This window comes from Bufo bufo, chromosome 4 (assembly GCF_905171765.1).
Source record: "Bufo bufo chromosome 4, aBufBuf1.1, whole genome shotgun sequence".
In the NCBI taxonomy this organism is placed as follows: domain Eukaryota; kingdom Metazoa; phylum Chordata; class Amphibia; order Anura; family Bufonidae; genus Bufo; species Bufo bufo.
In genome coordinates this window covers 497,123,841-497,144,930 of record NC_053392.1, presented here as the reverse complement: position 1 = coordinate 497,144,930, position 21,090 = coordinate 497,123,841, and the positions used below count along the sequence as shown (strand labels likewise).

Sequence of the window (21,090 nt, the reverse complement as noted above, 5' to 3'; positions counted from 1 at the left end):
GGTCCGCAAAAAAAAAAAACTGAAGGTACTCAGTGTGCATTCCGTTATTGTATTTCCGTTACGCCAAAAAATAGAACATGTCCTATTCTTGTCCGCATTACGGACAAGGATAGGACTGTTTTATTAGGGGCCAGCTGTTCCGTTCCGCAAAATACGGAATGCACACAGATGTCATCCGTATTTTTTGCGGACTGCAAAATACATACAGTCGTGTGCAAGGGGGCTTACATTGAGAAAAGTGCAGCGGGAGCAGAGAGAGTCGTCAGAGACGGGAGCAATGCTGTGACGGGTTTATGTCATGTTCAGCAGCACCACCCAGCTAGCTGAAAAGAAACGGTAGGAATTTTTTAGTGAAGAGTATTGAAAAAGTTGATGAAATTTGTATTTTGTAAGCAAATGAACCACAAAAAAAACAGCCCAAAGGTGTTCATAGCATTTACTGTATTTTCCACTTTATAAGATGCACCAAGGTTTTAGGAGGAAAATAAGAAAAAAATATTATACATACTATATATCACACTTTTGGGGGAAAACAGTGCGTCTTATAAAGCTTAAAATATGGTAAATTTGTTTTATAGCCATGAAGTTGAGAAGTGTGCAATAATAGAATAAATCGTAAAGGGACAAATACTTTTTTCAGCATATTTATAAAAGATGTCTGAATGACGTGCAGAACCTGCTGTTTCCTATTAGCTCTCAGGCTAGCTGCGTACAGTCCTGCTTTGGTGTCTGTGCAGGTTTATGCCAAGGATCAGCAACTTTCGGCACTCCAGCTGTGAAACTACAACTCCTAGCATGCAAACTTACACCGCTGGTTTTGTATCTCCCATAGAAGTAAAAAGAGGATTCTGGGAGTTGTAGTTTCAGAACAGCTGGAGTGCCGGAGGTTGCTGATCCCTGGTTTATGCTGTGCTTTAGCGCTTTTATTGAGAAATATTACTAAGGGCTCATTCATACAACCATATCCGTTTTTGAAGACCGCAAATTACGGATACAGGCCATGTGTGTTCCGCATTTTGCGGATCGGAACATCCTTCGGAACATAGAAATGCCTATTCTTATCTGCAAATACGGACAATAATAGGACATGTTCTATCTTATTTTGCGGGGCCACAGAATGGAAGTTCACTGTGTGCTGTCCGCATCTTTTGTGGCCCCATTGAAATGAATGGGTCTGCTTCTGATCTGCAAAATTGCGGAATGGATGTGGACAGAAAAATCCGGTCTTGTGAATAGACCCTAGATGTCCCTTCCCTTTACATGGCAACTATCAGGAACGATCCATTCATTCCTGATAATTTTCTGCTAGTTAGATAATTGCCTGCTCTGAGTCGTTACAGATTCCTAGTTTTTGGGCAGCAGAATCCTTAAAGGGGTTGTGTCACTTAAGCAAATAGCATTTATTATGTAGAAGAAGTTAATACAAGGCACTTTCTAATGTATTGTGATTGTCCATATTACTTCCTTTGTTGGCTAGATTAATTTTTCCATCATATTATACACTGTTCGTTACCATGGTTACGACCACCCTGCAATCCATTGGTGGTGGCCGTGCTTGCAGACTATTAAAAAAAAAGCACCAGCCTATGTGCGCTCCCACGGTCCAGGCCACCAGAGAGGCTGATATTTTTTCCTATAGTGTGCAAACACGACCACCACTGTTGGATTGCGGGGTGGTCGTAACCATGGAAACGAGCAGTGCATAATTTGATACATGATAAATGCCACTTGCTGAAGTGGCCAAACCCCTTTAATCTACAACTCGGAAATGTAGGTGTCCACATCAGCAATGATTTCATCCGCTGAACGGGCATTTTATCATTGGGTGATCGGCGGTATCTTTACCCAGGGCAGTTATTGGGGAACACTCCTCCCTGATAATTGCCCTGATTATTGGCCCATAACACATACATTATACAGTAATCTGATATAAAGTCTTCCAAGTAATGATGGCAGGGAGTATGTCATAACAAGCAGAATTTTTAATGCAACCCTGGATGTGACTGAAGAAGAGGGCATCATCTAATGCACGAGCAGTACAAATTACCTACATGGTGCTCGGCACGCCGCGTAAATGGTTGTTGTAAAGGTCAACCTATGATTCATTTACGTCAGACAAAAGAAACCCTTTGTAAAGGTAATTTCTGCTACACGGCATCACATAGCTTTGTGTGGCCTTGTGGTCTTCATAGATGGGTCACATGTAGCTTCCATTGCTTTATTAGGTTATTTGTAGCACACCCTCCTTCCGTTGCTGGTGGCTAGTTGGCGCAGTGTACTGTGTCTTTATTGGTCACATTTCTATAAGCGCTGATGTGTGGAGCTGGTGATTAGTCAATCATTATTCTAGGGCAGGTAATGTCACGTAGGTTTATGATGCTCATCATGGGGCCACGTAGGGTGATGGGACCTGTCATTCAAAGAGAACTGCTTGAAAGGTGTCCATACAGAAACTGGAAATCCTGCTGAAAGTGTTTAGGAAGTTTTTCCATACTTAGATTCTACCTACAAAGAGGATTTGATAGGGCCAGCCAATGGGGATAAGGTCTCTTTCCACCCAAGACTGGGTTATTGCTCCTGCTCAAACTCAGTTTCACATAGTTATGTTGGAGCATGCATTCCTTTCATCAGTATAGGAAGGAAAGTGTCACTTCTAGTTGGCCTTCATGGTTTATTTGCAGTTGGAGAACAAGACAGGGCATTCATCGTACAAGAGGGGACAGCGACCTACAATCCTGTCCAGGTGAGGAAGAGGAGGAGATGACTACTTGCTAGTATCTGGAGTGTGTAGTGATGTTCCTCAGTCCTCCAGCCCTCTCTCAAGCATATGTACTTGTATGCTTACCAGTTGTACTAGCCGTCTGGTGCTTTAGGGTGGGTACTGGATAGTAAATCAATAAAATAAGGTATACTCCCCTCAATCCACCGTCGCTCCATCTCTGACCAGGTGCTGACTGGGTCACTGCTGCAGCTGATGAGTTGGTTGCAGAGTGGCCATTTACCGCATGTTCAGCTGGACCAGAAATGAAATCGCCATGGGGAATGGGAGTGGCGAGGGAACAGTAAGGTGAGTAACTCCTAGGCTGTGTTCACATGTGCGCTGTGAACTCCGTCAGTCTGTTCCGGCGGAGAAACAGACTGCTGAAACGCACTGTATCCGGCGTATATGCCGGCTTTCAGCCACACTCACCATTTTTTTGTCCTGCTAAAAGCCGGTTTATATGCTGGAAAGCAGCCGGATCCCCACTGGATCCCATTACAGGAGGTGCACGGTGGTATTCAGCTATGCCGGATACTGTGAACTTCAGCGGCCTGTTACTAGTCTGCCGGAGTACACAGCACAGTGGCTTGGAACGCTGGTGCCTTGCAGTTCTAGGGGCCTAGGTTCGAATCTGACCAAGGACAGTTTGCATGGAGTTTGTATGTTCTCCCACACTCTACTGACATACTGATGGGGACTTTAGATTGTGAGCCCCAATGGCTGTAAAGCGCTGCAGAATATGTCAGCACTATATAAGTGAGTGCAATTACTAAATATGTGAACCCAGCCTTATTGTTATTAGATCGATCTGAGACAGTTTTAAAAAGATTTCAGCGGCTGGACGACCCCTTTAAGCACCACTGAAATCTTCCTCTCTCTCGTCTTCATTAAATATGTAGCCAAATATAAGATTTGCAACCAACAGTTTAATGTTCTTAATTTTTTTTTTCTTCTTTTTTTTTAAAGCTGATTTTGGAGTGTCCGCTCAAATAACAGCCACTATAGCTAAACGAAAGTCTTTCATTGGAACACCGTATTGGTAAGAGGTTTCTTCTTTATTTCTCATTCATTTGCTATTTGCCTGAAGTGGATCCTTGTGGATATCTTCTGTCCTCTGCTGGGTTACAGCCACCAAGTGCCCAAGGTATCACTAGTGTGGGGGCTGTTTGGCAAGTGGTTGTTTATACGGTATATTCGATATATGTAGCATGGATCCTACATATATGGACAAAACCCTCGTCTAAATTGCAACAGAATGAATATTTCAAAGGTATGACATGTCCACCAGTATTCAGTTTAGGTATATAGCCCCCCCCCCGTGTAAAGGGGTTGTCCTGGATTAGAAATACAATGGTACTTTCTTCCAGGTACAGCGCCACATCTGTCCACTGGCTTTATCTGCAGATCACCTCCATTGAAGTGAGTCAATGGGGCTGAGCTGCAGTGCCAGGTACCTCTTGTAGACAGGTGGAGGCATGTTTTTGGTGGAAACCCCTTGAAAGCTTTTATTTCTTGCTCTTTGAGTTGGAGGCCAGGCTGATTATAGATGACCTCATGACTTTAGGATCATTGGATTATTTATCTGCTACCATTATTGAATTTCAGTCGCAGGATAGTTCACATTGTTCTTCCAGCAATCCGAGTTCCCTGTGCCAAATGGTGTGCACTGGGAGTAATGCAGTGGGAGTAATGCAGTGGACTCCTCCAAGCCTTCTGTGTTGAAGAGCATTAGAAAATGTTGTCATCATTCACTTTTTATTTTGTGAAAGGTTTTTCCCATCTCTTTTCTCTGTAGACCTGGTCTTTTCTCTGCTCCACATTCCCGGGTCTAGATCATATATCAGTGGTTGCTCTCAAGCGGGGCGCTCCGAGTGCTTCCATATAAGCCTTAGTAGCATCTGTAGAATGCTCCCAGGTCTACTGTACATGCTCAGAGCCGTCCTATAGAATTCAGTGGATTTGCAGAGCGATGGTCCAGGCAGGGAACCACCGCATGTACTACAGCATGCAAGCTTCTGAGATGCTAGCCCATGGTGCAGTCGCTGCCACTGCTGCTGGATTAAAGGGAATGTGTCATCAGAAAATCATCTGCTGTTTAATTCACGTTTTTTATGTTTAACATATTTTTAAATAATTTTTGATGATGTTATTTTTAATTTTCCATGTCACTTTTTATATTTAAACTAAAACCAAAAATCCTGCAGTTTTCATAGTGGCCACTATTGGCACCACTTCTTGGTTTGTACAGATCACTTTACTGTAGTTAACTCATTCTAATCCTGCCTGTAATGATATCACCTCTGTGAATAGATAAGACAGGATCCACCAATAGGTGACTGTCAGAGCTTATCTACTCCTTCCCTGTACAATGACCTATGCCTAGAAGACTCTGCCATAGAAGTCAGTGAGGTCCCCTCATGACCATTGTGTCTATGGCCAATGGGGCTGCCTTAAGCAATTTTTTAATGCTGTGTAAATGCTCAGGCAAGAAGGCCGCCTACATAATCATGTCCAGGAAATAAAATAAAAAAAATCTACAATCCGAAAATAAAAACAGATTCGAAAAAAGGATATGTTCTACTATCTGGTTTTAACTGGCAGATAAAATTTTTGGTGACACATTTCCATGAAGGCAGAGGTTATGATCAGGGGATGAAAGCACCCCCGGGTGCAGAGGAATCAAAATCTTGGAAATAGTGAATTAAAAAAAAATGATAAAATTTGCAAACATACCGTACATATTTTAAAAATGATTTTATGTTACATAGCATTGCCGAGATGTGAATACCCCTTTAATTGTGGAAACTTTGAGCGGCATATCAAAATCTCTGAAACTGTAAACTGTGTTCTTAGGATGGCTCCCGAAGTGGCTGCTGTGGAGAGGAAAGGTGGCTATAACCAGTTATGTGATATCTGGGCAGTAGGCATCACATCTATAGAGCTGGCAGAGCTTCAGCCTCCTATGTTTGACCTGCATCCAATGAGGTACAGCACATACAATCTGTTCTCCTCTCAGTTTTTAGAAGATGTTTTATTACTGTGTTAAAAACTGCAAAAAACATAAAATAAAAAAAATCTTACCCTATATAACTTGTCTCCCCATTTAACAACCACTCCCCCTTAGACAGATTAAAGGGGTTGTGCAATGTCATGATATTGATATCTTATCCTCAGCATCAATATTAGATTGGCAGAGGTCAGCCTCCCAGCACCCCCTCTGATCAGCTGTTCGTGCGAGTGCTGCATCATGCCATTTAGCTTGTTGCGGCGGTGCAGTATACCGGTTCCAGTAACTTGTCCTATTCAAGTGAATGACAGAGAGAGGTTTCATTACACTGCACCGCCACTACAGTCTACACCAGGGATCAGCAACCGTCGGCACTCCAGCTGCTGTGAAACTACAACTCCCAGCATGTACCCTATGTTGGCTGTTCTTGTAACTCCCATAGAAGTAAAAGGAGGATTGTGGGAGTTTTAGTTGCAGAACAGCTGGAGTGCCGGAGGTTGCCGATTCCCTGAACTATACGTGTGCATTTAAACATTGAAGAGGACGCAGCAGTCCATGACTCCGTCAAACATATGATCAGTGGGGGTGCTGGGTGTGAGATACACACCGATGGATAGATCATAAATACATTGGCACTGCACAACTCTACATCCATATAGGAAATGTAGTCAGTGCAACGGTCATTTAACTATGATACGTAAAGCATCACTTCCTGTCAGATACTTACTCCCTGGATAATTTTTTTGTGTGCAATATGTAGGAATATTCATACTTTCTGTCACTTTCTTACCTCTCTCTCTCTTCTTTTCTTCTCCCTCTTTATTTAATCACTCCCTCTATCCTTGGCCGCCTTTTTTTGCTTACTTCCTGCCACTCCCCACCATGTCCTTCACCCAACCTCTTCCCCTGTCTTCTTCCCCGTCCCCCTCCATTCTCCTCTTCATTTCTTCCCCCAACATTCCCCCCTCTCCGCTTTACTCTCACTTCTTCCCAGTACCTCTCCCTTCCATTCTCCTCTTGATTTCTTCCCCACCTTTCCCTCGTCCCCTTACTTCTCCCCCGTAACTAATCCCCTCCATTCTCTTCCTCATCTCTTTTCCTACACCTCCCATTAAAATTGCTTTTCTTTTCTAATGATGAATGATTTAGAAATATTCAAATGTCACACTTCTCATCAGAGTAGTTTTTTTATCGTATCGTATAGTTCTTTTGTTTTTGTCAGTTTTCATGCCTCTCCCTTGGCATTAATGGATATGTGTTTTTAGGGCCTTATTCCTAATGACAAAGAGCAACTTCCAGCCTCCAAAGTTAAAAGATAAGATGAAATGGTAAGTAACAGACCTCCCCCTGTTTCTGCTCAAGCGCACATGTTTTTCCATTCTCCAGGTATTCATATTTTCTTTCTTAATTTTTCCATTGAAGGTCAAATAGTTTTCATCATTTTGTCAAAATGGCTCTGACGAAAAATCCTAAGAAAAGACCTACAGCTGAAAAATTGTTACAGGTAAGTTAATAATGTATCCTGTGTCACTGATGTCTGTAGGTTTGGGAGAGTAGTGGTTGCTGATTTCACGGTCTTTATCCTTGTTTTATTTGGCCAGTATTAGGGCTGCACAATATATCGAAAAAATAATCGAATCGCTATAATCGCCAAATGCGATTTGGCCAACCCGAAAATGCTGCGATTATATATGAAGGGGCCCCGCGCACATAACTGGCTTTGTGTGTAAAGTATTTTACTACTGTCTGAAACAAGCTCTCTCCTATTGATAAAATGGCCAGCCTCTGTACTCACTTTCACTATGAATGCACTGCAGCGAGACTACATCACTTAGTGGGAGGAGCGTGACTAAGTGACGTCAGTCACGCGCCGGCCAGCCCGCTCGCTACCGCTCGCTACCGTGCATTCATAGTGAAAGTGAGTACAGAGGCTGGCCATTTTATCAATAGGAGAGAGATTGTTTCAGACAGTAGTAAAATACTTTACACACAAAGCCAGTTATGTGCGCAGTTTAGGACACATGAGGGGACACATAGGGCCATAAGGGGAACCAGCATAAGATGCTATATGTGTGTCTTATGCTGGCCCCCCTCATGGCCCTATGTGTCATAGCACACATCCCATATAACAGTGCCATCCACAGATCCACCCCATAACAGCGTCATCCACAGGTCCCCCATAAGTGTCCTCCACAGATCCCCCATAACACTGTCCTCCACAGATCCCCCATAACAGTTTCCTCCACAGATCCCCATAACAGTGTCCTCCACAAATCCCCCATATAAGGCTACTTTCACACTAGCGTTAGGAGCGGATCCGTCTGGTGTCTGCACAGACGGATCCGCTCCTATAATGCAAACGCTTGCATCCGTTCAGAACGGATCCGTTTGCATAACCATGAACAAAAAAAAAAATTTTTTTTTTTTTTTTTTTTTTTGTTCATGATAATGCAAACGGATCCGTTTTGACTTTACATTGAAAGTCAATGGGGGACGGATCCGTTTGAAAATTGAGCCATGCTGTGTCATCTTCAAACGGATCCGTCCCCATTGACTTCCATTGTGTCCTCCACAGATCCCCCACATAACAGTGTCCTCCACAGATCCCCCACATAACAGCGTCCTCCAGAGATCCCCCACATAACAGCGTCCTCCACAGATCCCCCACATAACAGCGTCCTCCACAGATCCCCCACATAACAGCGTCCTCCACAGATCCCCCACATAACAGCGTCATCCACAGATCCCCCACATAACAGCGTCATCCACAGATCCCCCACATAACAGCGTCATCCACAGATCCCCCACATAACAGCGTCATCCACAGATCCCCCACATAACAGCGTCATCCACAGATCCCCCACATAACAGCGTCATCCACAGATCCCCCACATAACAGCGTCATCCACAGATCCCCCACATAACAGCGTCATCCACAGATCCCCCATAACTACAGTACAGACCAAAAGTTTGGACACACCTTCTCATTCAAAGAGTTTTCTTTATTTTCATGACTATGAAAATTGTAGATTCACACTGAAGGCATCAAAACTATTAATTAACACATGTGGAATTATATACATAGCAAACAAGTGTGAAACAACTGAAAATATGTCATATTCTAGGTTCTTCAAAGTAGCCACCTTTTGCTTTGATTACTGCTTTGCACACTCTTGGCATTCTCTTGATGAGCTTCAAGAGGTAGTCCCCTGAAATGGTTTTCACTTCACAGGTGTGCCCTGTCAGGTTTAATAAGTGGGATTTCTTGCCTTATAAAAGGGGTTGGGACCACCAGTTGTGTTAAGGAGAAGTCAGGTAGATACACAGCTGATAGTCCTACTGAATAGACTGTTAGAATTTGTATTATGGCAAGAAAAAAGCAGCTAAGTAAAGAAAAACGAGTGGCCATCATTACTTTAAGAAATAAAGGTCAGTCAGTCAGCCGAAAAATTGGGAAAACTTTGAAAGTAAGGGCTATTTGACCATGAAGGAGAGTGATGGGGTGCTGCGCCAGATGACCTGGCCTCCATAGTCACCGGACCTGAACCCAATCGAGATGGTTTGGGGTGAGCTGGACCGCAGAGTGAAGGCAAAAGGGCCAACAAGTGCTAAGCATCTCTGGGAACTCCTTCAAGACTGTTGGAAGACCATTTCAGGGGACTACCTCTTGAAGCTCATCAAGAGAATGCCAAGAGTGTGCAAAGCAGTAATCAAAGCAAAAGGTGGCTACTTTGAAGAACCTAGAATATGACATATTTTCAGTTGTTTCACACTTGTTTGTTATGTATATAATTCCACATGTGTTAATTCATAGTTTTGATGCCTTCATAGTCATGAAAATAAAGAAAACTCTTTGAATGAGAAGGTGTGTCCAAACTTTTGGTCTGTACTGTATGTCATACCCAGCCGCGTCAGCGGCTCGTATGGGAAAATCCAAGCAAATAGACCTCTAGCACAATTCCCTTAAAATATCGCATCGCATATCGTTATCACAATTTTTAGGGCCCTAATCGCAATCGCACAAAATTCCCATATCGTGCAGCCCTAGCCAGTATTAATGTTATATAATGATAATAAAACTATATGTAACATACATTTAGGCGGTGGCTTACTGCCAATATAGGCAGACCACGCAGCTGCTATGGGGCCCGGAGCCCCAGGAAGGCCCCGCCAACTTTTCTTCTGTTCTAGGCCCTGCTTACTTCCTCTATGCTCAGTCAGGGGCCTGAGTGGGGAATTTCCCGGCTTAGGAGTCCCTGCTCTGACTCCATATATGGATATGTCCATATATGGAGTCAGTGTTATGAACGTGAAAGGGGTATTCCCAAGCATGGTCACTATGCTTGGGGGCCACCCTGTGTATACAAGTCTAACTCTCTATTTTTGAAATGTTTCTGTGAGGATTCAAACTCACAACCATCTACATTAAAGACAAGAACCTTAACCCCTGAGCTATAGAGTTTAGTGTAAATTCATTCCTGAAAAACTTCATAGAAGTTTCTCTTGTGTCATACAAGCGAACCTTCTATGAGGTTTTTAATACAAGAGAAACTTCTATGAGGTTTTTCAGCAATGACTTAGCATTAAGCTCTATAGCCCAGTGGTTAAGGTTCTTGCCTTTAATTTAGATGATTGTGAGTTCAAATCCCCACAGAAACATTTAAAAAAATTGTCTAAATAAAACTTAAATACACAGGATTCACTTCATAAATATTTTTTTTTTCTTTTCATCGCGATATTCTGACCCTCATAACTTTTTTATAGCTATATCTATGGAGATGTATGGGGGCTAATTTTTTATGGGACGATCTGTGATTTTTGACAATACCATTTTGGGGTGTGTATGACTTGACCACTTTTTATTCACTTTTCTTTTTGTTAGGTCCCCCCCAAGTGGACCACAACTTACAATCATCAGATGTAAATTGCTCCATTAAGCCTCATGCAGACGTCCGTGGAACGCCCGACTGGCATTGCAGGAGCGCACGGCGTCATTGGTTGCTATGACGCCGTGCGCTCCTGCAATGCCAGTCCTGTATCTCACTGACCGTGTTCCACGTACGTCTGCATGAGACTTTAGTCTGTATAGAAATCACTATATGACAGTTCAGTGCTGCCATGTAGTGGCCTGAACTGGGATATACTAACAATAAGCCTGGAAGCCTAGTATAGGCTGTGGCTTATTTTTAGAACAGGGTGCTTTCTCCGATCTCCGCTGGGGGAAAGCGCGCCTAAAGAGGAATCCCACACTTCCGGTTTTTAACACTCTCAGATGCCGTGAGTGAGGGGAACTCATTGCTGTGAGGGAAGTGGGAATGTGGCGTATTCTGGGGCCATTTTGTGGGGCATATTAGGGGTTGGATAACCCTTTTAACCATTAAAATACCGGAGGTTTTTTCATTTTTTCATTTTCATTTTTTCATTTTCATTTTTTCATTTTCATTTTTCTTCCCTATCTTCCTTGAGCCATAACCTTTTTATTTTTCCGTTCACATATCCATATGAGGGCTTATTTTTTTGCGGTACAAGTTGTACTTTAATATGGCATACAATGTAGTGGAAAGAAAAACCAATTCCTTTACCGCTTTGCTGGTTTTGTTCCTACGGTGTTCCCTTTGTGGCAAAAACTGACCCGTGCCCTTCATTCTCTGGGTCAGTAGGAATACAAAGTGGGTGTGGCAGGGGAGGAGCCAGTACAGGGGGTGGGATGGGCCAGGGTGTGTAGTGGGCGGAGTTAGGGGGCCGAATTCAGATTCTTGCTATGGGGCCAAATGATTTCTATGTACGCCCCTGCATTTAGGTATTCCACTGAAAATACAGGTCACTTCTGACTTCCTCCTATAAATGCGGAGTATCCTAAATAAAATGAGTGGGTAGAAAAGATTGGATAAAAAAAATAGAGGTCCATGTTTAAATTAATCATTTTATAGTTGTCTATTACGATTCAGTATGTATACCAGGGTATGCTGATATTGCTGTTTTTGGCATAATTTATTGCCATTCATTTTCCAATTTTTTTCAAGCTTCAGCTGCACTCATTGGGTGGGGACATAGCTATAATTCATGGGGCTCCATATCAAAATCAGATGGGCCCTCACCACATAGTGTAAGAAAATAAAAACTGCGTCATAATTACCACTTATTAAAGGTATGTCTTACAGGAGATGTGCTGTTTTTTCTCATTTTTGACGTCTGCCACCATGTGTCATGTATTTTGTCTGAAGCCTTTGAAAAATTTGGTATCACAGGCAAAGACCCCACATCCCGCAGCTTCTATCATATGGATAGCTCTGATATGATTTAAGGCTATCTGTCAGATTTGTACCTAAGAACTGGCTAACCGGCTGCCTGCAGGTGTTTTAATATATGCAGATGAGCCCCTAGGAGCAACAAAGGAGTGGCCGTTACTCCGAGAGGCTCTGCACTCTCTGCAGCTGCCGCACCCTTTGATTGATAGGGTCATGCAGTGTAAATGTGATCACGCCTGATGGGCCCCACTGGACGCGGATGAGGCCATTGCCGAGAGAGCAGAGCCTCTTAAGAGTAATGGTAACGCCCCTGTTGCTCCTAAAGGCTCATTTGCCTATATGAAAACCTCAGTTCTCTCAGTAATGCGGGCACATATGAACATGGGACCGACACAGATTCCTTCAGCTGCCAAGTGCACATGTAGCAGGCCAGCCAGTGTCATGGGTACAAATCTGCTGACAGATGCAGTTTTTACAGACCACTTATTACCATGCTTGAATGGCCATGGGCGACTGGCTATCACTGCAGTGTGGTGCAGTCACTACATATTTTGGAAGATGAGTGCGATTAATTTGCTTGATTAGATTGCACAGTGCAGAAAATTGGAGCCACTGCTGTAATATTACTTTTCCTTGCTTTTGTAGCATCCTTTTGTCTCACAGCCCTTGAATCGTACACTTGCTATCGAGCTGTTGGATAAGGTGAATAATCCTGACCACTCTAGTTACCATGATTTTGATGACGACGATCCAGAGGTAAGACCACTATTTGTAACTCAGTGCTCCTTTTTATGATAAAACGATTGCAGTACAATGTTCTCCAGCAATGCTGACCGGACCACCATGAGTGCAACCAGCATTACTTTCTCCATGCTGCTCTTCAGCTTTATTACAAAATGTATAAATGCGCTTGACAGAGAATGTAAAAACACAAAAAAAAAATACTTTTAAGTTATATTTGATTTGATGCATTTTATATTTGATACTTGACATCTGAAATGAGCCCCATTAATGTCTCACACTGTGCCTCCAGAACCTCAGCGCAATGTCCACCAAATGTTAACTGGGACTTATGGGTGACATAAAGCCAGTGTGTCACTGCATACTGGTTAAGGCTAGGTTCACATCCGAGCTGTTATTTACGATTTTCTGTTCCGTTATAGAAACAGAAAATCTATAATAGCGGCAGTCCCAGTGGTGCACAAGGTACCCCATCGATTAGAAGGGGTTCTTTGGTTTTTCTCCTTTGTGTTTGTCATATCAGAGGAGATTGTACACCATTTTTGACCATATCTGTGACGGACGCTCCTACAGAGCCCACAACATAGATGTGCCTATGTTTTGAGGTAGTCAAAGAGGTACTGTATAAATATAGAAATGGAAAACACTAGTAAATACTATATATAGGTAGAGGACCACTTTGACAAGAGAGTTCGTGAGAAGTAAATGTAATTGGAAGGAAAGACAGAGTTAGGCTACTTTCACACTTGCGTTGTTGTTTTTCGGTATTGAGGCATTTCTCAATACTGGAAGAAAACGTTTCCATTTAGTCCTCATGCACTCTGAATGGATCCATTTAATTCCAGTATTGATATCTTCTGCCGGATCTCAATACCGGAATTAACAATGCAAGTGTGAAAGTAGCCTTAAAGGAGGACATGGCATAGGAAAAAGACTTGAAGCCAGAAAGGAAAAGATGGAGACACTGTTTAAAAGGTTTGAAGACGCAGACGCAGCATAGCGCAGTATTAACCTTCCTGTTGCAGTAAAAAAAAAGGGTCAGACATTGGTGTTATTACTGTCCCTCTGCTAATGGAAGGATTCCTTCCGGATAGGGGTATGTTGTCCCCCATCATAGTGTTATCCAACTACTGTGGAGTGTAGGGTGACTATGCACCAATGTGGCATGCTGCTGTGCTGTACACCGCATTAAAGAAGCTGGGAGAAGCCTGCATCCTCTGTTATGCCCCGTACGCGGGGGGGCATTGTTTGACACAACGATTCTCTCAGTAGTTTCCTGTGTCATGCCCCTTTAGGCCCCGTATTAGGTACAGTATGTAGATTCTTCCCAAAGTGTCACTTTACAGGGAGTCTGTCACCAGGAAATTCTCTGATAAGGGTCCATTCACACATCCGCAATTTGCGGAACGGAATTGTGGACCCATTCATTTCTATGGGGCCGCACGATGTGCAGCCCGGATCCGGAAATGCAGACCCGCGCTTCCGGGTCCGCATTTCCGTTCCCGAAAAAAATAAAAAATGTCCTATTCTTGTCCGCAATTGCGGACAAGAATAGACATATTCTATTAGTGCTGGCGATGTGCGGTCCGCAAAATGCGGAACGCACATTGCCAGTGTCCGTGTTTCGTGGATCCGCAAAGCTCACACGGATGAGTGAATGGACCCTAAACCAGGCACGATGACTGGTAGGGCTAGCTCAGCTGAATGTAATGATAGCTTTCACTTGGCTATCTGTTCCTTAAAGTACTTTTAATCCATATGCTCATGAGTTAAGTGCACTGAGTGCGGGCCCAAGCCACTCTGTGCACCCTTTCTCCTCCTCTTCCTCTGCCAGCCCATCCCTCTCCTTCCTGCATTGTCATCTTGTCCCTGCCATTCAAGAAGAAGAGGGATCGGCTGGCAGAGGTAGCAGGAGGAACAAGGGTGCACAGAGTGCACGTAACGGTTCATTTGCAGATGGATTAAAGATACTATTTCTATAGAATAAGTGAAAACTATCATTACATCAGCTGATCACCTACAAGGCGGTGTGCCTGGATTATAGTGAATTTCCTGGTGACACACATCTGTGTGGCTGTGCCGCAAATGATAGAACATGTCCTATTCTTTTCTGTTTTGTGGACAAGAATAGGCATTTTTACAATGGGGCCCTCAAAGTGTGGGATGCACACGGAACACATCCGTATTTTGCGGATCCGCGATATATAGCGGACTTCAGAACAGATACATTCATTTTTGCTTGCTTCTGACCACATAGTGGAAAGTCCACCTTTTGATGTATCTGTACCCTGGGGCATGTCGGAGACTTCAGTATTTGATGTATTACAAAGCAATGTACCATTTACGATGTTACCAGCCGTAGATTCATATAGAAAATATGGTATGCTCTAATAATTTTGTCTCCTTATATTTATCATTATTTATCATGTTTTTGTGTGCGTTGGTCCCTTTTGTTTTTCCACGTAGTTTAAGTTTTGGGGTATCTTTTCTCCTGCATCTCCTCCTGTGCGTCGGGCCCCTCGTTTTGCTGCCCGTCCCAAGGTACAATTGCTTGTCCCGGCAAGCTGAGTGTATCACCTAACTATTACACATTACGCTGGCTTCCTAAACCTGCCGTAGCTGAGGCGGTATGTAACATTGCTCTGACCAAGCTTGCAGCTTCAAAGTGAAGTCCATATCTGCCTTCTGTGCTCATTTCATCAAGGCCTGTAGATGAGCTCCCGGCTTGTACTGTAGTATGACCTGGAATAGTACTAACCAGTCTAACATCAGTAGGCTGACATTTTATCATATATCTGTTCGTCCCTCCATAAGAATATCATTTGATTGCTTCAGTCCATGTAATATTCTCTTCATTTAAGCATAACTGAGTTTTGGTGTCAGATTTGGTTCTATGTCAGATGTTTGAGCACATGTTATCTGCAAATTTTACTAGCGCTCTCGGCACAGAGACTTACCGCTATTCCCCTTCAGCTCTGATCAGCTTTTTTCGGCTGTCCTTAGAGAGTCATTGAAAGCAGTGTTTGGGCTAAGAGAAAGTGTATCATCTGCATCCAGCGAACCCCTCCTATCACAAGAGAGATCATAGATGAAGGGGATGTGGGCTCAGACCAGCACTTTTAACTATTTAACCTTTTATTCTCGCTATCAGCAGGATTTCAGTAGCGTGATCTTCACTGATCAAACTTTTTGACATGCCACCATGATGTGTCAAATGTTTTTCTACATTGATATTCCATCAATGTCTGATAGATGGACCTCATCACAAGAACAGCGCAGTACTTCAGCTCAATTACGTTCACTCCAAATAATCTCTATTTATATAGCGCCAACATATTCCACAGCGCTTTACAATCCGGGGGTTCCTGTACAAACAGAGTCATAAATAACACAGCAACAAACAAATGAGATAGGGGTGACAAAGAAGGTAAAGGTGCTTGATTTGTACAATGGTCCGGCCATCTTAACTCAATAGGCGAGTAGATATATGGCTGCATGAGCAGTCACCAGCCGGTATCTGTAGAGCTTCTGAGTGCATGGTGGATGGTGTTTGATGATGGATCAGGTTCAGAAGAGTGATGATGAAGAGGGGGTAGAAAAGTGGAGAAGAGTTAGATCAGGGGATGCAATAGGCCACCCTAAAAAGATGTGTTTTTAGGGAGCGCCTAAAACCGTGGATGTTGTGAATTAACCTAATTGCTTGGGGTAGGGCATTCCAGAGAACTGGTGCAGCTCAGAAGAAGTCTTCAAGATGGAAGTGAGAGGTTTGGATTATGGTGGATGTCAGTCGTAAATCATTGTCAGAGCATAAAGCACGAGTAGGATGATAGACAGAACTGAGGGAGGAAGTATGGGTGGGGGGTGCAGCACCGTGGAGAGCTTTGTGGTTAAGAATGAGCTGTTTAAATTGAGCCCTGTACTGTATGGGCAACCAGTGCAATGACTGGCACCGGTCGGAGGAATCAGAGAAGCTGTTAGACCAGTGATGGAGAACCTTTTACAGACCGAGTGCCCAAACTGCAACCCAAAACCCACTTATTTATCTCAAAGTCCTGCATCCTACAATCCAGTATAGTGTATCCTCCATCTACTTTATCATTTATCTATAATAGCCTGCCTACATTCAGTGCGCGGCCTGTGCCGTCCATAGTGCGCCTGCGCTGTGAAATGGCAGGAAAAGTCTAAGGCATACTGGTACACCATAGACTTTTTCCAGGGTGCGGGTGCCCACAGAGAGGGCTCTGAGTGGTCGCCTCTGGCACCCGTGCCATAGGTTCGCCATCACTGGGTTAGACAGATAAATGAGCCTGACTGCTGACTTCAGGATAGATTGGAGAGGGGAAAGTCTAATGTGGGGGAATACCAATTAGTAATGAGTTATAGTAATCAAGAGGGGAATGGCTCGTCACAACAATGAGAGTTTTTGTTGTTTCCACAGTAAGAAAGGGGCGGATTCTAGAGATGGTTTTTGAGGTGCAGGTGGCATGAGCGGGCAAACAATTGAATATTGGGGGTGAAGGAATATACTATATAAATTTATAATAAACATTAATACCACCACCAGCTGCCTTGGACTACAACGCGGGGGTCAGATGAGCCCACCATCCTGTGTGTCTTTGGGAGAATACTCCTTTTGATGGCACACGAAGACACTAGCAATTTTCCATGATCTAATAGGAGACATCATTTTCTAACCTAAGTCCCCGGGCTAGTATTCACTATTGGCATGTCAAGGAATGAGCCTGCAAAGAGTATCTGTCAGCACTCCTGACTTGTCTGTCTTACTCAATACTTAAAGGGGTTGTCCGCTTTTGTAATATTGATGACCTATCTTCAATTTAGTATTTATTATAACAGCCATGTCAGGAGACGCAATAGGTCCTCTTTAAGACCAGTGTTCCAAAATGAAAGCAATCTCTTACCTTGGATGCTAAAGCCTAGTTCACACTTGAATGATTTGGTCAGTGATTTTCATAAGGCTTTTCTGTTTAGAAAGGTGCTAGTGTCGGTATTCAGGTCATCACCCCTGACACCACCCCACAGGTTTGTAAAGGAATAAAGTTAAATTTGAACAAAGCCTTTAGAAAATAAAAAAATTCACATTGTATTCTCTAACACAGTAGTTTAAAGTGACCCCCTGTTGAAAGAAAAAAAAAATCATTTAAACTTTGGAACAAACAGAATATTAACATGGTGCCCTCCTTTTCATCTTTTTAGTTGCAGATCCATTAATCCTCAGGCTCCTCTTCTACATCCAAGATGGCGGCACTGCTTCTTAGACTGCTAATGCATACTGTGTATCGGTAGTTTAAGACACTTTCTGCTTGTCCAGCCCTTCTCTAGGATTGGCCAGCACTGTTCACATGAGCAGTTTTAGCCAATCAGAGGGCAGGAGGAAGTGTCTTGAGCCACCAAATGCGCAGTGCGCATCAGGTAGTTTGAGAAGCGGTGCGTCCACCTTGGATGGCAGAAGAGGGGCCCAGAAAGTGGCAGATTTGTAGCTAAAAAGATGAACAGGAGGACACAAGGAAAGTGTTCTGATCATTACCCAGTTAATGTGATTATTTTATTTTTATTTTTTTTCTTGAACCCCATGGTTGCTTTTAATAGTTTGGCTGCAGCACATTGTCACAGTTGTTTGGCCACGGGTGACGCATATCATTTACTTTCCACTTAGGCCCGCACGGCTCAGCAGAAATCTGAGCTGCCTTTTTAATTAGATGACTCATTTATGAATTTTGAAGTATTTACTGGCTGTGCGTCCGTTTTCATAGACCATTACTTTCAAGGCAGCCTTTTATAAGCTGTAGCCATATGAATCCTTTGTCTCCTTCAGCACCTGAGTAAGTCATTAGCAGGACTCGCTGTTATGAGGACAAGGAGCTTTGGTGTTATGCAAGGGAGCATAATTCCTTGAAGAACAAACAGTACTCGCCTTTGCCCGTCCATGGTACAACCACACTCTTTTCTTTTTCCTTTCATAAATTATTAGTTTGAAAGGAATGCCAGTATTTGAAGCAGATTTATGTTATGCTATAAATATGTGTGAAGGATGAAGTGATAAAGGGAAAAAATATTGACAATTTTTTTTTTTAGCTAGAAGGCCATCTAGGAGATGGTATAAAATAGGATAAAGTATTTACCAAGATTCCTTGCTCTTGCACATTGCTTTGAAATGTTGGAATGATGGACTTGGTAGGAGCAATTATGGTAGAATTACCATCCGCTGTGTGATGCCTTGAGGAAGTAGTCTGGAATTGCATTCTTATGCAGCAGTTATAGACTGTAGGGAATAAAAATGATCCTTGTGTCAGAGAATACTGATTAATTGTTGCCAATGTTTGGTTTGGAGGAAGTTCATGTATGTGCTTGCATAATGAGATTTGTAATGAAGGATGGGTTGTTCACAATGAACATACCATATTCACAAAAAGTTAGGGATATTTGGCTTTCTGGTGAAATTTATGGAAAATGTAAAAAGTTCATGCTACTATATATGATGAAAGTAGGGCATTTAAGTAGAAGCATGCAATGGTGATTTCCTCATCTCAAACAATTTATTGAAACAAAAGCCAACAACAGTGGTGGGTATACCCCCACAAAAAATGTCAATGTCTCAATAACTTGTCATTTGGCTTTGAGCATCAATTACAGCTTGACAACGACATCTGATGCTATTCACAAGTCGACTTATTGTCTGCTGAGGAATGGCATCACACTCTTCTTGAAGGGCGGCCCTTATGTAATTGAGGTTCTGGGGTACAGAGTTACAAGCCTCTACACAGCGACTCAGCTGATCCCATAGGTTTTCAATGGGATTCAGGTCTGGAGAAAGTAAGGCCACTACATTTGAGGTACCCCAGTCTCAAGCAGCTCTGTATTGACTAGACACACCTGCCCACACTGTAACACCACCACCAAAGGCTCGTCTGGTAACAACAGTGGCTGATACATAATGCTCTCCTTGACGTCTTCAACATCATTGGCGGACATCATTTCTGCTTAGAGTGAACAGCACTGAGGCCCACTAGTCCAACGTAGATGCTCCCTGGCCGATGCAAGCCGATGACGTCTGTGGTCAGGCACCCTTGCATGTCGTCTAGCACGCAGACCACACTGATGTAAACGGTTTCGAATGGTCTGACATGACACTTGGGTCCCTCTCACCTCTCTTAAATGTGTCTGGATTTGTGTGGCATTCCTAGTCTGGTTCCTCAGGGCATTGCTCACAATGAAGCGGTCATCAGTGTGAGATGTGGCCAAAGGATGTCCACTTCTATGCCTTTCTGTGACTCTTCAAGTCTCTCTGTATCTCTGCTGCAAACTGCTGATGACACTCTGTGACACTCTAAGCTCAGTGGTCACTTCCGTCTGAGAACATCCTGCTTGACCCCTCACAATAACAAGGTACTGTTGATCAGTTGTTAGGTGTCATCTTGGTCTCATGATGTCAAAATATGAACAGCATGATGAGGAGGACTGTTTAAATACCAATTCTAATTGAACCAGGAAATTTATTGGGCGATTCCTGGATCAAACATTTGTTGTGAATTTTGTAATTATGTTCAAGTATACCTTATGAAATATAGAAAACTGTTAGTAAGTGCCATATAATCATCTCACAAACACATTGTTCAACAGTAATCAGAAAATGGCCAACCCCTTTAAGTAAGTTGAAGATTAAATGATCTCCAAAAGACATAACGTTAAAGATGAAACACACTTTTCAACATTTTAGCAATATCAGTGTATTATTTTGGTTTTGTACAGTTCTAGAATGAAAATAGGAAAGGAGTACCTTGAAAAAGTATGGGAACCCAAGGATATTTGAGCGCTCAGATAACTTTGACCGAGTTCTCAGACCTCGAAGGGCTTGTGCAGCTATTTATATTGAAGTCTTATCCTCAGGATAAGTAATCAATTTCTGATCGGCAGGAGTCCGACATTCGAAACCCCTGCCGATCAGCGGTTTGATTCAAGTGAATGGACCAAGTACTTGTCATTACACTTCACTTCCGAGACAAAGTGCAGTGTAATGAAGAGGAAGCAGCGCTCGCAAGGTGCGCCGCCTTCCCTTCAAACAGCTGATCGGCAGGGGTGCCTGGTGTCAGATCCCAGCGATCTGATATTGATGACCTATCCCTGCCCTCACAGTCCCCTGATCTGAACATCATTGAAAATCTGTGGATAGACCTCAAAAGAGCAGTGCATGCAAGACAGCCCAGGAATCTCACAGAACTGGAAGACTTTTGCAAGGAAGAATGGATGAAAATCCCTCAAACAAAAATTGAAAGACTCTTGGCTTTCCACAAAAAGCATTTGCAAACTGTGAT

At 43.1% G+C, this 21,090-nt stretch overlaps 1 protein-coding gene across 7 annotated transcripts in view; it reads left to right on the top strand.

Annotated features, from left to right (window-relative positions):
* MAP4K3 (mitogen-activated protein kinase kinase kinase kinase 3) overlaps positions 1 to 21,090 on the top strand; it is a 292,615-nt gene that overhangs the window by 173,057 nt on the left and 98,468 nt on the right. For 5 of the 7 annotated variants that reach the window (XM_040429606.1, XM_040429603.1, XM_040429602.1 and 2 more), the window contains exons 8-13: positions 3,728 to 3,800; positions 5,615 to 5,746; positions 7,034 to 7,096; positions 7,191 to 7,272; positions 12,662 to 12,772; positions 15,224 to 15,298. In XM_040429606.1, coding sequence (XP_040285540.1) covers positions 3,728 to 3,800; positions 5,615 to 5,746; positions 7,034 to 7,096; positions 7,191 to 7,272; positions 12,662 to 12,772; positions 15,224 to 15,298 — 536 coding nt within the window. The remainder of the gene's footprint in view (positions 1 to 3,727; positions 3,801 to 5,614; positions 5,747 to 7,033; positions 7,097 to 7,190; positions 7,273 to 12,661; positions 12,773 to 15,223; positions 15,299 to 21,090) is intronic. The other 2 variants (XM_040429607.1, XM_040429605.1) reach the window with 1 other exon arrangement.